We start from the raw sequence: 18,740 nt of genomic DNA on the forward strand, positions 1-18,740 counted from the left end.
AATATTCATCTGGCATGTTCATGTGAAACATCAAAGTACGCACGACATTCAAAAGATGACGATTCTTCCTTTGGGCGACACCATTCTATTGTGGTGTGTCTGTACAAGTCGTTTGAGGAACTATTCCTTTGTGTGATCAGAAATCCTACAAAACTTCATTAATATACTCACCACCATTGTCAGAACGAATATGTTTAATCTTTTTTTCAAATTGAGTCAAAATCATTTGATAAAAATTTTGAAAAATTTTAGAAACCCCATGCTTGTGTTTTAAAAAATAGATCCATGTTATTCAAGACTTATCCTCAATAAATGTCACATAGCATCGAAATCCGAATATAGAATCAAGAGAGGCGGGACCCCACACGTCAGAATGAACAAGATCAAATAAGATAGAGATACGTTTAGCAACATTATTAAAAGGCAAGCGAGTAGACTTTGCGAATTCACAAGCATCACATGATTTTGTAGAAATAGATAACTGAGGAAATAAAGTTCTAACAATTTTATGAGAGGCATGGCCTAATCTTGAATGCCATAAACCAAATTGTTCAGTAGAGGAGGCATGATTAAACAACGCAAAAGTTTTGTAATCTAAAAAATATAAGTCGCCTCGTTGGACGCCTCTACCAATCTCCTTCTTCGATTCCTTGTCTGGAAAACAATATCTTTAGCTGAGAAAATGGCAAGACAGCTATGTGTAAGAGTAATCTTGCTTACTGATAAAAGACTAGTAGAAATATTATGAACGTGAAGAACTTCAGAGTCTTTATCACTACAAAGCAATTTCATGCGACTTGAGCCCGCAACCCTCATTGCCGAGCCATCAGCAGTAAAAACAGGTTTGAAGTTTTTAAAATTTTTTGAAGTGGCCGGCTGGTTGGTCATGTGTTCAGTGGCACCGGAGTCGACTACCCAATTTATAATAGGAGAATGTAAAGAAAAAGCACAGTACATACCTGGATTGTCAATGTTGACAACATCAGAAATAGGTTGAGATGATACCAAATTTGCATTTGTCATTTGAGAAAAAAATTTCATCATCTCTTTTTTAGTGACAAAGTGGGCTGTCATGTCCTATTTGTTTGGCTTTTGAGCGACTCCTTTGTCACGTGGTGGCTTGCCAACGAGGTTCCAACATCTGTCTCATGTGTGGCCAAGTTTATGACAATAAGTGCACTCGAAGCGAGATTGATTTTGAGGCCTATCTTGGCCAGTAGAGACAGTCGATGCATTGTTCATTAATAGACCTTGCCCTTTGGAAAGATATGCTACCTTGTCTGGATGCTCAGCAGGTTGAACATTGGATGTAATAGGGCTGGAAACCATCAATTTTCTACGAGTTTCTTCTCGTTGGATCATAGCACAAACAAAATTGAAGGATGGAAGCGGAGTCGTCATAAGTACTTCGCTGCGAAGATGCTCATAATATTGACTAAGTCCACCAAGAAGTTTAAAAATTTTGTCTTCTTCAAGTCGTTGTTGTTGTACTTTGAGATCAATAATGGGTGGCCAATACATAAGCATCTCATCAAACATCCCTGAAGAGTACCAACATACACATTAAATGATTTATCTTGACGCATAAATCTAGCAATTTCATTTTGCAATTCATAGATACGAGTAGTGTTACTTTGCTGACCATACACTTATTTAACGGCCTCCCACATTTCTTTAGCCGTTTCCATGAACATAAGCCCCTTACTGATTTGAGGTTCCATGGAATTGTATAACCAAGACATAACCATGTCGTTTTCAGACTCCCATTGTATATACTTAGGATCAGTAGGTTCAGGTTTAGGTTTGCACCTGTAATGTAGCCGACTTTTCCTTTACCACTTAGAAAGAGCTTTGCTGCCTTAGACCAGCTGATGTAGTCGGTGCCAGAAAAAATGGTCGTTGTGATCTTAAGAGGATGATTTTCTTGAGTCATTACTCTGGAACTGTTGGATCCACCATCATAATGATTTGGTGGGAATGAAGACGGTTGCGTTTCTATGTTGAATGCCATGACAATACAACGGTGGAATACCCGGGCCGTCTGATGTTGGGCAAACAGACAATCGATCGGTGACAATGAGGAATTCGTCTGAAGCCCACGTCTTTAAAGTCGACCTCCCTTTCTTAAGAAAGAGAAGATCGAGAGAGGCCGCGTGCTTTTCCCTCTTCTCTGAAATTTTTGGCTTTCCCTCTCTGGAAAGGAAGACAGGATAGAGAAGGAGCACGGGGTGTCTTTGTTCTTGGTCTGCCGCTTCGATTGTTTAAGTCTGTTAGATCAATGAAGTGGCAGCATTCATTCGGCGATCATATCCACGCGAGCAGATGGAGGAAGACACAAAAATAAAAAGGCAGACGGGATTGATATTGTTTTTCTCCTTTTTCTTTCTTTTTCTTTCTCTATTTTCCTCTGTTCTTCCCAACTTATTCTCAGAAGTTTGAATGCGATTGCCATCGGTCCTCTATTTTTTGGCAGAACACACTTCTGGAAAAGACGAAGGACCAGGAGGATGCTGCTCTGATATCATATCAAGAAATGAAGAAATAAGGGCAATCTCACACCACACAAGGGTTAACGTGGTTCGGCCATTACTGCCTACATCCACGGGTGAACTATTTTTGCTTTTCTTTCACTCTCATCTTTTTGTTTTGGTTCACATTTCAAACATATAGTGAAGTGAACGATTGAATACAACAGGGAAGAAAAATAATAAAAGAAACAAATCTTCTGCAGAAGAGGAAAGTATGATAACTTTCCTCATGCCACAAGCTAGCCATTGCCTCAACACAAATAAAGGCGAAAACATTCCCTTCCTCGACTCATATAAAGTTCGCCGCCATAGGACATCAGCATAAAGACTGGCTGCAATCCAGCTGCAGCACCATCCCCTCTGGATGTGCATCGTTCTCTTCACCACCCAGTATCAAGCTGCAAATAAAACTAAGAATAAAAAGCAAGATTGGCACCTAGATAAAAAGATGAAAATATGTGACACTGGTGAACATTTCAACTATAACAGTTGTTGTATCAAAGCCAGCATTTGGCTGCAAAATAAGATGAAATGCCAACTCTTAACAAATTAATGTAGGACGGAAGCAACTTCAAAGATCTTTTTTTATTTAAATTGTTAGACCGCAAGCTGCTAGATCTTGTCAATGATAAGGATGTAAGAATGATCCAATTACTTCAATCATGCTGCAGAATCAAATAATGCCGATGATAAAAATAAGAATGTTTCAATCATTCTGCAAAAATCATGCATCAATTATCTAATAACCTGATCACAGCTGCTTGATTGCAACTTTAGTTACACATCTTCCAATTTTAGAAGCTTTTTGATCTACTCATATCAGGTTGTGTTATCTTTGTGTTTCTCATTCTGGATATAAATAGTCAGGTCATGTACGCACCCAAGTTCATTCGAACAACATTCTTGGTTCTATTACATAAATTCATTCAGATTCACAGATTTGAAGTAAATTTTCGATGAGCAGATTGACAATCAGTTCTTTATACAACAAATTGCAAAGCATTGTAGTAACATGAACAACAATCAACTCTTTATTCAAGGATCTGACCTACTTCTATCAAATTGTGTTATCTTTGTGTTTTTTCATTCTGGTTATAAATGATCAAGTCATGTACAGACCCGAGTTCATTCAAGTAAAATTCTTGATTCTATTAATGGGCATTTGAATTTGTGGAATTTCACTATAGCAATGGAACTTTATTTCCACCATACAATAAGAGCCCCATGCTTCATCAAACACGGAATTTAGAAACCCAGGGGGGTGGTGCTGGTATTATTATACCATGAATAAAAGGTGCGACTTTAATCCTGAGAAAGCCATAATCCTGAGAAAGCCATATAAGTGCTCGCATGCAGCATGCATTCACGCCTTTTCTGCCATTAAGCTTACATGATCATCTTCTTCTTCCCCCTTGCTGGCAGCAGGCATTCACACAGTCGCCCAATCAACAATCGTGGGTATGAAACTTCTCTCTCTCTCTCTCTCTCTCTCTCTCTCTCTCTCTCTCTCTCTCTCTCTCTCTCTCTCTCTCTCTGTCAATTCCCCATTTTCGACATGTGGCTCTTTGCCTTCTTTTTGTTGAATAGATGGGCAGCTATCTCCTGGGCTTTCTACTTCACGAGCTAGATCTCATCCATAGGAGGAGGGATGTTGTTGTATGAGGGCTGTGTTTGGAAGTCGGAAGGCAGTGAGGTGATGGGCGCAGACAGCTAGTTACCTGCACAGTGCACACCCGAGTGATGTTATCTTTGTGTTTCTGATTCTGGTTATAAATAATCAGGTAATGTATAAAAGAAAGAATGAAAGAGCAGAGGAAAGACAAATTTACGTGGTTCAGTCAATTCGACTTACATCCACGAGAGATCATTTCTTTGTTTCTATTTCATCATCCTACATCATACATAGAGACTTTTCTTTTTAACATGGTTCCATTTGAACCGTTGTAAATATATTTCCTTTCTATTTTGTTTTCAGCTGTTTCTCTTGGTATTGGTTGGAGACGTTGAGTCCTCTTTCCATCTTCAATTCTCTTACCGTTGTCACCAAGCCTCTTTCCATCTTCAATTCTTTTTCCGTTGCCATCATTGTTCTTTCCATCTTCAATTCTCCTTTCTTTGGTAGAGTCGTGTCTTTCCTTAAGATCCCCCCTCAAGTTCACCGTCTTAGAAGAAGATGTGAGCTTGACTAGATTGAGTTGAGGGAGAATTGAGTGGTGAGGACGCTTCATTAAAGGCTTGGTAAAAATATCTGCAATTTGGTCCTTAGTAGACACATATTGAATCATCATCTCTCCATGAGCTAATTTCTCCCGAACAAAGTGTAAATCGATTTATGATATACAGGATGTGATGCAAGTTAAGCTGCCCCAACATTATCACACCAAAGAACAGGTTTTGATTCTTGAGATATTCCAAGTTCATGAAGGAGTAGTTGAACCCAAGTGATTTCCGCAGTGGCGTTAGCAATAGATCTATATTCTGCCTCTGTGCTAGATCTTGATACAACATTTTGTTTCTTGGCACTCCAAGATACTAGATTTTCTCCAATAAAAACTACATATCCGCCAGTCGATCGTCTGCCATCTGGGCATCCTGCCCAATCAGAATCACTGTACGTCATAATATTCATAGTGAATGATCTCTTAAGAAGTAAGGCATGATCTATGGTGAACTTCAGATATCTGAGTATGCGCTTGACAGCTGCCCAATGGAGGTCGGTTGGAGAATGCATAAATTGGCATACTTTATTTATAGCGAAAGCGATGTCAGGTCTTGTCATGGTTGCATATTGCAATCCTCCAACAATACTTCTATACAAAGAATGATCATTGAATTTTGTCCCAGATGAAACAGTTAAGATAGGACTTGTAGCCATAGGTGTTGACATGGGTTTGGCGCCGATCATATTTGTTTGTTTCAATAAATCTCTAATGTACTTTTGTTGAGAAAGGATCAATCCTTGAGTGGTATGTTTAACTTCGATGCCCAAAAAATAATGTAAATCTCATAAGTCTTTGATGGCAAATTCAGAGCTAAATGAGAGAATAAGCTTTTGCATATAAATTTCTGAATTTCCTGTAACAATGATGTCATCAACATATACAAGGACATATGCAATGATATTTTCTTTTCTAAAAATGAAGAGTGATGTATCAGTACGCGCTTCTTGGAATCCCATTTTGTAAAGAAATGTACTCAGTCTAGCAAACCAAGCTCTTGGAGCTTGTTTTAGACCATACAAAGCTTTATGTAATTTGCACACATGTTTTGGAAAACGATGATTTTCAAAACCAGGTGGTTGAGTCATAAAAACTTCTTCAATAAGAGTTCCATGGAGGAATGCGTTTTGTACGTCAAGTTGTTTAATTTTCCATTTGTTTTGAAGAGCAATGGTCAAGACAGTCCTAATAGTGGTAGGTTTGACAACATGGCTAAAAGTTTCGGTGTAGTCTATTCCTTCCTTTTGACTATATCCCTTGGCTACTAACCTAGCTTTGTACCGTTCTATAGAGTCATCCGCCTTCCTTTTTATCTTGAAAACTCATTTACACCCAATAACAAGCTTGGCATCCTTGGGAGAAACAAGTGTCCAAGTTTGATTTCGGACAAGTGCGTTGTATTCATTTTCCATAGCTTCTTTCCACTTCTCACGTTGCAAGGCTTCAATATGACTAGGTGGTTCACTTTCCTCAGTCAAGAAAGATGTTAAAGCTAAATGGTATTTGGTAGAAGAATATGATTGAAAATCTTGAAGTTTTGTGTTTGGTTTGACTATTCCTAGTTGTGAACGAGTAACCATCGTATGAGTTCATGAGGGAGCAGGCATTCCATATTCAATTGGATCAGCTCTACAAGTGGGATTTGGTGCAAGATGTACATCATCTTGGTTGTGTCTTGGTTCACCATTTGTGCTATGACTTTGGTTGTCACTTTGACCACCTAGTTGTTGATTGTCATCAAACTCGTCGAAATGAGGGCATTGCTCTATATTTGGATCAGCATGATGTGTCACAAGATGTGGCTCTAAGGTTTGGATGGTAGTGAGTTTTGGAGCAGGTAGAGCAAAGAAAATAGGATGGCTACCTTGGTTTTCTGGCTTGTAATTTTCTCTATATTTTTGTGTTTTGAATGGAAATTCTTTTTCATTGAAAACAACATGTCGTGTCACAAAAATTTTATTGTTTTTTAAATTCAAACAGTAGTAGCCTTTTTGTTGTGGAGCATACCCCAAAAAGACACTTCGTTCAGATCTATAGTCAAGTTTATGTTTTGTATATGGACGAAGATAAGGAAAACACTTGCAACCAAAAACTTTTAGGAAATTGTAATCTGGTGCTCTTTTAAAAAGTTTTACCAAGGGTGATGGATAATCAAGAGTTTTTGTTGGCATGCGGTTAATAAGATAGACTGCACTAGAAAAAGCATATGACCAGAATTCTTTTGGAACATTAGCATCAGCCATAAGTGCATGACCTGTTTCTACTATGTGCCGGTGACGTCTTTCAGACATACTGTTTTATTCAGAAGTGTGTGGACAGGTGATTCTATGACCGATGCCATGCTCAATCAAAAAAAAAATTAATCCTACAAATTCACCGCCTCCATCTATATGAAGATATTTAATTTTGTAATCTGTAAGATTTTCAACCAGAGATTTGAAGGCTTTAAATGTGATGGAAACATCAGATTTATTTTTCAGTAAGTATAACCATGTGTATCTAGAGAAACCATCCACAAAAATCACATAGTATCTAAAATTATTTGAACTTGTAATTGGAGATGGACCCCAAACGTCTGAATAAATAATTTCAAGAGAAACAGTCGCTTTATATGTAGAGGTTTTAGAGGGCAATTTATGATGTTTGGCTTTAAGACAAGCCTCACACAAAGACATAGAAAACATGCTATCATAAAGCAAATCAGAATTAACTAAGAGTCTTTTAACTAATGAAAAAGCTGGATGTCCAAGACGTTTGTGCCATATATCAATATGCTCCTTGTTGCAGCTCAATGCTTCTTTATTCTTGATGTCAAGCTTTATTTTGTAGAGACCTCCACTAGTTGTTCCTTGGCGGAGCACCATCCCTGTTACTCGGTCCTTAACAAAACATAAGTCAGGATGGAATTCAAAACAAACATTATTATCCCTACAAATTTTTTGAACTAATAGCAAGTTTTTAGTAATTTTTGGCTCATGAAGAATACCATTTAAGCACAAGTTTGGAGATAAATTGTTGATGTCATTGGTGATGTGGTGGGTCACTCCCGAATCCGGATACCAATTATCGTCCCCTACTTGCTGGTTGTGAGAATTTCCAATTGAAGAGTGATAGGCTTGAGGACTCGATCCAAAGTTAGGTCGTTTTTCTTTGAGAAGATTGGTATATCAATAGCAGTTCTTAGCTACATGCCTAACTTTCTCACATATTTGACAAGTCAGTCTTTCTTTTCCTTGAAAATTCCTGTTCTTGTTTTGATAATTATTTCTCCCTCTTCCTCTATAGTTTTGATGTCTACCATAATTGTTCTTTATCACATTGTTGGCAACTGGAGTCAAAGATTCAACTTGGACTTCATTCTCCTTTTGGTTTGCCTCTTGCATAAGGAGGAGACCGTGCAACTCATTTAACGTTATAGCCTCCTTTCTAATTTCCATGCTAGTTCTGAAGGCAGCATACTCTGGTAAACCTTTAAGAATATAGAGGACCAAATCATCTTGACAAGCAACGTTCTTGATTCTATTTCTGACTTTGTTAAGATCAATCTGTTGTGCATAGATTGAAGTAAATTTTTGGCAAGCAGCAACCAGTTCTTGTACAACAAATTTAAAAGCGTTTCAGCAACATGAGCACATTGAGCAACAATCGGTTCTCAATTCAAGGATCAGACGAGCAAAATCAGCTCTTGAATTGAATCTTCAAAAATAGTTTCATCCATCATATACATGCAGTTATATACAACAGAGCTTAAAATCTCTATAAGTTTGAAGAACCAAGAGTTTTAGCCAAAGTAACTCACGAAAAAATGACATTAGAACAGAAATGTAACGTCCAGTGTGCACCACTCCAGTGTCAATATATCGCCATTTTCTATTGAGTTCGAGCTTCATGATTAGAAGTCTAATTTAACAAAGTCAAACAATGTTAATGCGTTGACATGTTAAGACCCTAAACAACCATGTAATGCTTTGTCTGTATCCTGGCATGTGTTGCAAAATGAGAAGCTTTTATTTGGAGAGTCGGCTCCAGCAGCAGAGAAAGGTGGGATCTCTGTGGGGCGTATGCTCCATGGTTCCCACTCTTTAGAAACTTGAGTTATGGAGTAACCCCACGAGATCAGGATCATTGCCACATGATCAATTAAAAATTTGTTAACCATATATTTAGTGCCTCATAAAAAAAATTTGTGGCTGTGCCCCTAGTCGGCTGAATGGTCATTATTAAACACAAGAAGGAGATATATTGCTCCTTGAAGCATTGAATCCTGAGTGAACCGATTCGGAGCGGAAATGGGAAACGGATTTCGGATTTGAGAGAGACATTGGTGAACAGGTTGATCTCAGTCTAATTTGAATCTGTTCCTTTGCCTCTTTTCGTTTCTGCCTTGTCAAATTAGTAGTAAATAGCTTCATATAGATTGCCACAAATTCTCAATGAACACGGTTGAGTAAGCGTTCTTTATCTTCAAGTCAAGCTTAGGCTCTTGTTTGTAATTTTAAATCATGATTTAAGATGAACCTTTCACCATCTTACCATCGTGAAAATTTTATTTACAGCTCCTCTTCTAAAAGGTTGGCACCAAATATCTGATCTTTTTGCTAACCTTTCAGCTTATTTGCACCACAAAATGTATTTTTCAAGTTACAAGAAAACATTAAAAAAAAAAATCAAAGCTTGATTTATAGATTAGACTTTTCAAATATTTCAAATTCAATAGAGAGAGCACAAATTTTTGAATCAAATGTTCATTTCATTCAGGACAGGCCTCCTCCTTCAATTTCATCCGATGGTCTTCCTTATCTTTTTCCATAATTTTATTGATGATTTCAAGGATTTGTTTGCTAGAGATTTAGATCTATAAATTTTAACTATTATTTGTCAAGCCATTTTTGGATTGATGAATGTGTGGCATTTCAAATCATCATTTCTAATGAAACATATAGAGAGAGAGAACCATTCACATGGTTGGCTCGGGCATGGTTGCTCAAGGAGGTGGCTCGGGTTGGGTTGGTGGAGTCGGCCAGGGGACTCGGCTTAGTTTGGTGGCGTCTCGGTCGGATGTCCAAGGCTGTATCTTATCGGTAGAAGCCTGTCTATGATGGCAGGTCAGACAGCTGATGTGAATAATAGATGTGAGTAGCAAACTTATGTTAATGTAAAATTTTTTAAATCCATCGATTCTTCTTTTCATCTTCCATATGTTCGGACCCCCAATCACCAACCCAAAAATTTATTTCTTTTCCTTTACTTTCATGTCTTCCTTTCGCCATCTATGATTCTTTTATATAGATTGGTAATAACTATCATGGTTGGTGGCGGAGCTCATGTTCAAACATTTAAACAGTCAAAATGTTAGATTGCAAGTTAACTTCAGAATTTTCCTCGTCCGTAGAAGTGTCGGACTCAGCAAACTCGGCTTCTAGAAAAGTTCATCGCTGTCAAAATGTCCTCATTTCTAGGCTTGTCCGTGGAAAAGTTTCCGCAGGTAAAAGACAAGATGTTTGAAGTAGCGATAAAGTAGCTTGATCTCCAAGTCTGCAGCCTAGATATAGACGAGGCCTTCAACACGAGAGGCCAAGTGTAGCAGATCTTCAGAAGCAAAAGAAAAGCTCTTAATTTCCTAGAAACACAAAATGGGCAGCGACGATGTTGTTCTCTATGGCACGTGGAGTAGCTTTTTCGTTGACAGAGTGAAATGGGCTCTGAAAATGAAGGGGGTGGAGTACCAGTACGTTGAAGAAGACCTGTTGAACAAGAGCCCCATGTTGCTGCAGTACAACCCAGTCTACAAGAAGGTCCCGGTGTTCGTGCATGCCGGAAACCCGATAGCGGAGTCGACTGTGATCCTCCAATACATCGACGAAGTATGGCCGCAGAATCCAATCATGCCCGAGGATCCCTATGACAGAGCCATGGCCAGGTTCTGGGCCAAGTTTATTGATGAAAAGGTACGCAAAATTTAGTAATCTTATCTTATTCCAAAGTTGATTCTGTCTAGATTAATTTGATGCAAGTTATTCGGGGTATACCAATTCACACATAGCAAGAATCTAATGGTTGGCTTTCCTTTGTTTCTACCAAAGTATACCAATTCCCACATAGCAAGAATCTAATGGTTGGTTTTCTTTTGTTTTTACCAAGTGTAAGGAAGCTGTGTGGGCCGCAATTAGCCCTTTTACAGATGAGCCAGGGAAGAACATAGAGCCTGCTCTGGCAGCTCTTGAGGTGCTGGATGATCATCTGAGAGGCCGGAAATTCTTTTCCGGCGACACCATTGGATACACCGACTTAGTTGCCGGGTGGATCCCTCGATGGATGGCGGCGATGGAAGAGTTTGCAGGCACGAAGCTGCTTGATCCTCAAAGATTCCCATCCCTTCACGCTTGGGCCTGCAAGTTTCTCGAGGTTCCGATCATCAGGGACAGCCAAGCGCCTCATGACAAGCTTGTTGAACGCATAAAGGAATACAGGAAGTTGCATTTGGCTAAGTTAAAGTGAGCTTCCCGTATTCGGTTCACCGGCCATGCCACACATGAACCCTCCTGTTCTGTCTCTTGTTTGTTTACTGTCAGATTTATCATTAGATGTTGTCTATTTGGAATTAAGAGTTCCTTCTGTTTTGAGGAGCCAGTCTGGGCATTCTCTTGTGTCTTTGTTGTCAGATCTATCACCTAAAAATTTGCAATAAGATTTCCACTTGGAAAATGACAGAATACAACAAGGTTGAAATGCAACCAATGCTTGCTTTATATATATATATATATATATATATATATATATAAAGAGAAAGAGAAAGAGAGCACTAACCTACTGTCAACTCGAGAGAAGGGTCAAATGAACGTCACACCACAGCAGATAACAGGACATAGAGAGAGGGAGGCAGGGGATGTTTAAGTTCAAAAACCCCCCACAAAGAAATCAAGATTTCTATTGTATATTTCATATTATGTTTTTCATTCTCATGTATGTGGATATGTATAATCGTATTTACAGTTTTTGAGAAGTATTTAGCAATATTGGAGGGCCCTTTAGCATCAATGGGCCGAGATACATGTGGGCTGGTGTGGGCCGTCCTGCACCCGCACCAGCCCATCAAAAGTTTTATTGGAAAAATAGAAAATGACATTGTAATGACTTAAAAAATACATGGAGCGCCAAACATCAGACTTGTGCTGGCGTTTCGGCCACCCCTCAACGAATATTCTAGCTCCGCCTCTGCCCATCATATTTTTGAATGGCAACATAATCCAGCTTTCGTTATGTAGAACAATACTATTGTTTATTTTCCACTAATCTGAGTTTAGAGGGGCCAAACGACAAAACTTGACCCTTGGAGTTGCATAAGGGTCATCGCTCTGACTCATAGCATGGCCTATTCCCCAGCTCATCTGCTTCTCTAATGTCGCTAGTTGATTTGGACTTTGGATTCATGTGGTGATCTAGGAAATAGTATGATGAGCATAATGGGCCAAGAACCTTGTAAAAGAAGAAAATTGCTTGCTGTCATTAGTCAAGTGACTTGGTGTCCCAGCTCTTGGTTTCAAATCGATCATCAGTAGAAACCTGTTCCATATAAAAGAGATGTTCAATTTAGGAGTCTCTGTAAGATTCGATCGATTGATAATTATATCCCAACCTATTTTCTAATTGATGGGAGTGATGACCTAGTTAAATGACAGCGTTTTATCAGGCCTGGGCTCCTTCCTCCTTACCTCTTGGTCTTATACCTGAATGCAGAATGCAAGTGGATGCAAGGTAAAGGCACCAATGCCACTCACTATGCCAGTCTGCACTGTTTGGTCAAATTCTTCAACTAACCAAATAGGCAGCCCAAGAATGATCATGTTGATGAAAGGAAGGCAATGACCAATGAACAGGATATACTGTGATATCTGTAACTTTTTACTACACACTCAATTATCAAGGTCAAGTACCTTGCAGCACAATTCTCTCTTTCTGTCTCTCTCTCTGCCCCCATAAACTACATATTTGGTGATGAACGTATGCACCTTGCTGCACAAGTCTCTCTCTCTTTCTCTTTCTTACTTTACAAACTACATAATGATCAACGTCAGGTACCTTGCTGCACGAGTCTCTCTCTTTCTCACAAACATTCATATACTTGCGTAGCAGACACATATGGATTTCGATTGGAGTTTGCTTTTAAAAGGGCAAAGGGTTAAGCAGACCCTTACCTTCAAGGAGCGGAGACAGGGGGGCCGGCAGGGGTTATACCCCTTTCAGATTTTTAAAAAATAAAAAAGTTTTACTTATAGGTTTTACAAATTTTAGTTTAACTTACATAAAATATTTTGAAAAATTATACTCGGCCTTTGAAAATTTTGAATTTATAATTAGTCACCCACAACAAAAAATTCTTGGTTCCGCCACTACTTACCGTCTATGCTGATAGAAACGTGCTGCATGTTGAATCTTATTTAGTTTCAACAACGTCCACGGCCTGTGGACAGAATTGAGTGTGTTTCAAACTCTTTAGAAGGAACAGGTATGAGGATGGCGGAAAAGTAGCTGTGGACAATTGTCAGCTAAACTCGGTCCTCTATCAAGAGAAACTCACAAACATGAGGTCCGTATTTTGTAATAAAGGCCAAAAGACAGTCCTCCAAATGAAAATTTACCTTGGAAGTTTTCTGCTACTAATAGAAACACCAATGTGTGGAAACTGCATGCAATGATTATGTTCAACAAGAGTCTAGAATTTTCAGGATTTTCAAGCTTACGTTCAGTAAATCTGGGGATCGTTGTGTTTGCGCAGGAATGTAACTAAGTGGCTTTTGAACGAGCCAATCTGGAGAAATGGATATACCCAAACAAGTCACGCTTAGAGATCTCTAAGGGTTTAACTGGGCCCCCGTTTCATTTTGATCACCAAGTTTAAACAATACCATATATGCATAGAAAACTGGAAAGCGCCAGGCATTATATTACCAATAATCTTTACAAGAACATTGTCCTTGTTTGAAGTGATGAAATCGAACTCGATCCCTTACTGTAATTACTCTACTGTAAACACGAGATAGGAGTTTGATCACTGAATGACAGTCACCACAGACTCGAAGATTTTTTATAACACGAAGAGGCTGGTTATCAGACGTCTGAAGAATGCCAAAGGCAATGGCAAGCCTTTCGCTGTGGAGGCCAAGTGCATTTTCCTTCTCTTCCTCATCGATATCATGTAACACGTCTGCTGTGGTAGCAACATAACCCTCACTCTTTAGTTTCACGTTCATCTTGTCAAGCATTTCATAGATCTCTGCAGTATGGGGGTGGGATTCATCTCCCATGACAAATTCATGAAAAGTGTTATTAAGTTCTATCATGCTGTAGCCGTGCTCTTTTTCGGCCTTCCTTTTCTTCATCAACCCTCTCACTCTAGTTACATCAGACCATCTACCTGAAGAAGCATATACGTTCGAAACGAGCACATAATTATCACCACCATGAGGATCCAGCTCAAGGAGATGCTTTGATATGCAACTGCTGAGCTCAACATCTCCATGGATCCTGCAACAATTAAGCAATGCCCGCCAAAGGACTTCGTTAGGCTTTATCGGCATGCTCATGATGAAGTCATAGGCTTCCTGCGTTTGCCCAGCACGGCAAAGCAAATCCACCATGCACCCATAATGCTCAATCTGGGGAGCAATTCCATACTTTCTTGACATGCTGTCAAAATGGAACTTACCCTCCTCGAGCAATCCAGAATGACTGCAAGCAAATAACACGCTTGTGAAAGTAACACAGTTCGGTCTAAGATTTGATCTTTTCATTTGGGCGAAAATTTCAAGAGCCCTTTCACCAAGTCCATGAATGGCCAGACCACCTATCATGGAAGACCATGCCAAGGCATCCTTCTCAGGCATATTATTAAAGACCTTCAGCGCTTCAGCCAATCCACCACACTTGCTGTACATATCCACCAGCGAGGTGCCAAGAACAACATCAACAGGCACATCATGCTTGTCAATATAGGCATGAACCCACCTGCCCAAGTCCAAAGAGCCAAGCTGTGCACACGCACCCAAAACGCTAGCCAAGGTGAAGCCATCGACTTCCATGGAGCTGCGTTGCATCTCTCTGAAGAGCGCCAAGGCATCCCTGGGCATTCCATTCTGGGAATAGCCCGCAATCACTGTGCTCCAAGACGCGGGATCCCTCTCAGCCATTTCATCAAATATTTTGCGTGCCTCGTCCAACCGTCCACAGGCGACCGCCCACTTCAAAATTCCATTGGCAACAGCCAAATCCGAGTCCAACCCCATCTTCAATACCTGCGCACGAATCTCGTTCCCCTCTACCACTCTCACCAGTCGACCACACACTTTCAGAACAAAGGCGGCCGTGAACGAATTCCCTCGGAGGCCAGAACCATGGATTCTCCTATACAAACTAATGGCGCAAATTGCTGAATTGCTTCTCGAGTAACCCTGAAGCATGGTGTTGTAAACGAAGAGATTGGGATTGGGCATCCGCGAGAAGACCAGGTGGGCATAGTCCATATGTCCCGAGAACGAGACTGCGGAGGCTTGCAGAAGCTTGCTCGCCAGAAAACCATCTTGGTCGAGTCCCTCTCGGATCAAGAGGGCGTGAAGGGACTTCAGGCTTAAAATAGAAGAGCACCTCCTGATCAGAGACGAAAACAAGCTCCTTCGTTGCTCAACGACGCTTTGCATTTACAATGTGACAACAAAGCTAAACTTTCCACAGATCTACCTCTCCTTGTCTCTTGCATTCTAAAAGCAAACACAGCCGTGACAAATCAAAACGTATCTCTTTCAAGGTTGAATGTTCTCTTCCACTGAAGAAATCATAACGACCCATCAACATCAAATGATTCTTCTTGTTCATTAGATGTGATTCCTCTCGTTCCCATCCCCACTCCAGTTTCTCCCCTTCTCCTGCTGTATCTCGACGTGGCGTTCCTGTCGCGTGCTTCTGCTGGCGACCGAGTTCTATTTCAACGCACCTTTCCATTGGATGGGTAAATGTTTTATGCTGTACCCTTATCAGCGCACGTTTAATAACATTATAAGAATTTGTTGTTTATAAGAATTCTTTAGCAAAAAAGACGATATTAAAATGTTAACAAAGTCGTTTTTACAAATTAAAGCGTTTGTCGGAGTTAAAACTTTTCAAAGTAAACCAAAGAGAAGACTTAATGATATGGACTTGATAAGACTTTTGGAGCCAGTGAACAGTAAGAATGAGTGAATGATATAAATAAAAGGCAAACCGACCCTCCAAGACTCGTCGTCGAGAGCTTTGTGGCCGAGGGAACACAGTTTCAGAGGCTCGGCAAGGCAGAGGACTCCCCAAATTCTGAAAAACTGCAGTTTCAGTAGTTGAAGTTGAAGTTGAAGCAAGAAAGAGAGGTGAGGAACATCCCCTTTTTTTTTCTGTTTACTTTTGCCTACTTTGGGTAGATGTGTCGTTGTTTTATTGAGTTTTAGATGGAGTTTGCTAATAAAACTGTTGTGTTCCTGAAACACATGCCCTTAGACCGCATGTTTTAAGAACACTATACTTTTGTTTGTAACATAATATGTTTGCTTGTCTAGTATTTGCTTGTTGTTTGATTTTCGTCGGCATCATGTTTTTGCGTTTTAAGTGGTGCTTAAGTTAAAAGGTGCATCATTGCCATTGTTAACATAGACTCAACTTAAAACCCCAAGGGTCTGTTTGGTGAATGAAATAAAATGTAATTGTTTCATGAACATCATCCAAAGATTGCAGCTGATTCATAAAATACCTTAAAAAGTATTTTACAAATATGTCTCTAACTTTTGAGATAGATTTATTAAATATTATAGAAGAGTTGCATTTGCCAAACATGCCCGTAGAGAAATAGGAATTGAGAGACCTTCGAGTTTCTTTATTGGTTTAGAGTCTAGATGGGTTGTGAACCTCTCTTTTTACTCATAATATAAGAATTCTTAATGCAAGGCGATTTGTTTTTCAATCACATGTTTCAAAAAACACAATACTCCTTTGTAGTATGCTCCCTCTCTCGGTGGGCCGGGGGTTCTAGTCATGGGGTTGAACCCGATGTATCCAGAAAGAAAAACAATGACTGGAGTGGGAGAGTCAGAGTAGAAAAGAGGATTCATGGCTTCTTTCTCTCGTTCAAAAGCATGCATGAGACTTTCATCTCCCATGGCTGTTAAGTGATAAAAGTATTTCTCCGACAACTTAGCACGTTTGATTTGTAAATGGGGTTCACTTTTGGCGAAAATTTTCTAACAATTAAAATTATGATCGATTTCTTTGAGATGCCAACTTGAGTTGAGAGTGTTTAGCATAAGATGGATTCGTCCTGTACTGCACCTCCTATATCATCATGGACTTTTGAAGTTTGGAGGGGACATATGATCATGGCATCCATATCTTGTCTTTGAAACCTACTAACATATTATGTTTGAAATGGAAAGACATGGTACTAGAAAATTGTTCAAGTGAGAAGAAGGTTTTAACTCCAGTTTATTCTTTTTTAAAAAAAAAAATTCATGTAGTTTGTCCTAGAAATTTGTTCTAGTAATTAGAAAAAGGTTTTAACTCAAGATCTTTGTTGTTTCTAATTTCGTGTAGCTTGTCCATGAGACTGAGTTGGTCTTTTATTAGTAAAATATGAAAAGAGATGAACTTAGGAAGCGACTCGACGTAATTGTGTTTTGTGGGTAGGCGCTTGACTTGACTATGACTTGACGTAATTAACTTTACTTCGGCGGTTGACAGTTTCGTCACTTAGGCGTACTTGGCAAGTTAAACGGTACGATCAAACTCAACTTGACTTTGATTGACTTGGCTAGGCTTGACTCGACTAGATCCTGCTTATTCGTTTCTCTCCAATTTCATGATTGTCATGTAAAAAGAATAGGGATATCCTACAAAATAAACATCAAGCCACTAACGATAAATAAAAAAAGTATTTTCTTGTCCAATCTAATTTTATAAACATGAACCTTAAGAGTGATTTGATAGAAATGATACTAATTTAGGATTGTAGACATTTTTGTATGTTTATATTTTCTTTGGATTAAATTATATTTATATTTTCTTTGGAACAATGTACCACGTATGTATTTTATACACATTTTATGCTCATCTTTCTTATTAGGAAGTACATAGAAATACATATTAGATCCAAGAACAGCGGTGCTGATTGTTGCAGAGAATTTCTTGGTGTTGGCCTCCATCGATAACGACGTCACTCACCCCAGGAAGGAGATCAAGAACAACAACTCTCTTTCGGGAGAAGAGGAAGAAGACGAAGTGAGGATGAGACGTGGCATATGCGATAGCTCCACCGGAGAGTTGGACTCAAGCGGCTTCACCAAGCCGATGCCTCTGATCGGGCTCTACATTGCAGGAGCTACGATGCTCTGTTTCCTTCTCATGGCTGCCGACGTCTTCACGAGCTTCCGCGTTAGAATTTACTGGATCAGATGCAAACTGTTCGGACTGAACGCCACCACCATAGCTCTGCTCTCTGTTGCCACAAAATTGCCCGGAGATCTCAACACTTCAATGCCAGCGCCCTTAGACCAACTCACAAAAATTAGTGGAACAGTTCTCTTGTGCACCTCCATGGGTTTCAGCATGCAGAGTTTGGGAACAATGGAGGGTTTGGAGCTGCTCTCCAACGTAGTGGCTCTGTCAATCTTAGTAATCACAGTGTTCGTTAACATCTGCATTCAGATGAGAACCGGTGCCATCTTCGCCTATCTGCCTGAACACGTCATGGTTCTGTGCATAATGCTACTCCTGCTCTTCATCATGGGCATTACTGCTGTGACCAAAACACTAATCAAGGAAGCCATTGAAGAAGAATTATCAGAAAAACGCCGGATTTTTGCTTCCCAGCATCCTACGTGTGATGCTACTGATCCCCAAGTAAAATTGGAGAACTGCAAGACCATGGTCTCTAAAGTGTGGATGACGACGCACACCAGCAACCTGCAACATGCCACCAGCC

The 18,740-nt window shown here is 39.7% G+C and overlaps 2 protein-coding genes across 2 annotated transcripts; one reads left to right on the forward strand and one right to left on the reverse strand.

The window, feature by feature from the left end:
• The first annotated feature begins 10,246 nt into the window (after nucleotides 1-10,246).
• Nucleotides 10,247-11,436, forward strand: LOC116248453 (glutathione transferase GST 23-like). Its single transcript, XM_031621248.2, has 2 exons — nucleotides 10,247-10,695; nucleotides 10,889-11,436. Exons 1-2 carry the CDS (start codon nucleotides 10,381-10,383, stop codon nucleotides 11,243-11,245), a joined length of 672 nt encoding a protein of 223 aa, XP_031477108.1. The 5' UTR covers nucleotides 10,247-10,380; the 3' UTR covers nucleotides 11,246-11,436.
• Nucleotides 11,437-12,253: 817 nt separating this feature from the next.
• On the reverse strand, nucleotides 12,254-15,441 carry LOC116247547 (pentatricopeptide repeat-containing protein At4g21065-like). The gene is made up of 4 exons (XM_031619720.1): nucleotides 13,759-15,441; nucleotides 13,387-13,430; nucleotides 12,475-12,652; nucleotides 12,254-12,310 (listed from the first exon to the last, which is right to left on the reverse strand). The coding sequence occupies exons 1-4, from the start codon at nucleotides 15,439-15,441 to the stop codon at nucleotides 12,254-12,256; spliced, it is 1,962 nt and encodes a 653-aa protein (XP_031475580.1).
• Nucleotides 15,442-18,740: the final 3,299 nt, after the last annotated feature.

This window comes from Nymphaea colorata, chromosome 2 (assembly GCF_008831285.2).
Source record: "Nymphaea colorata isolate Beijing-Zhang1983 chromosome 2, ASM883128v2, whole genome shotgun sequence".
NCBI lineage: Eukaryota > Viridiplantae > Streptophyta > Magnoliopsida > Nymphaeales > Nymphaeaceae > Nymphaea > Nymphaea colorata.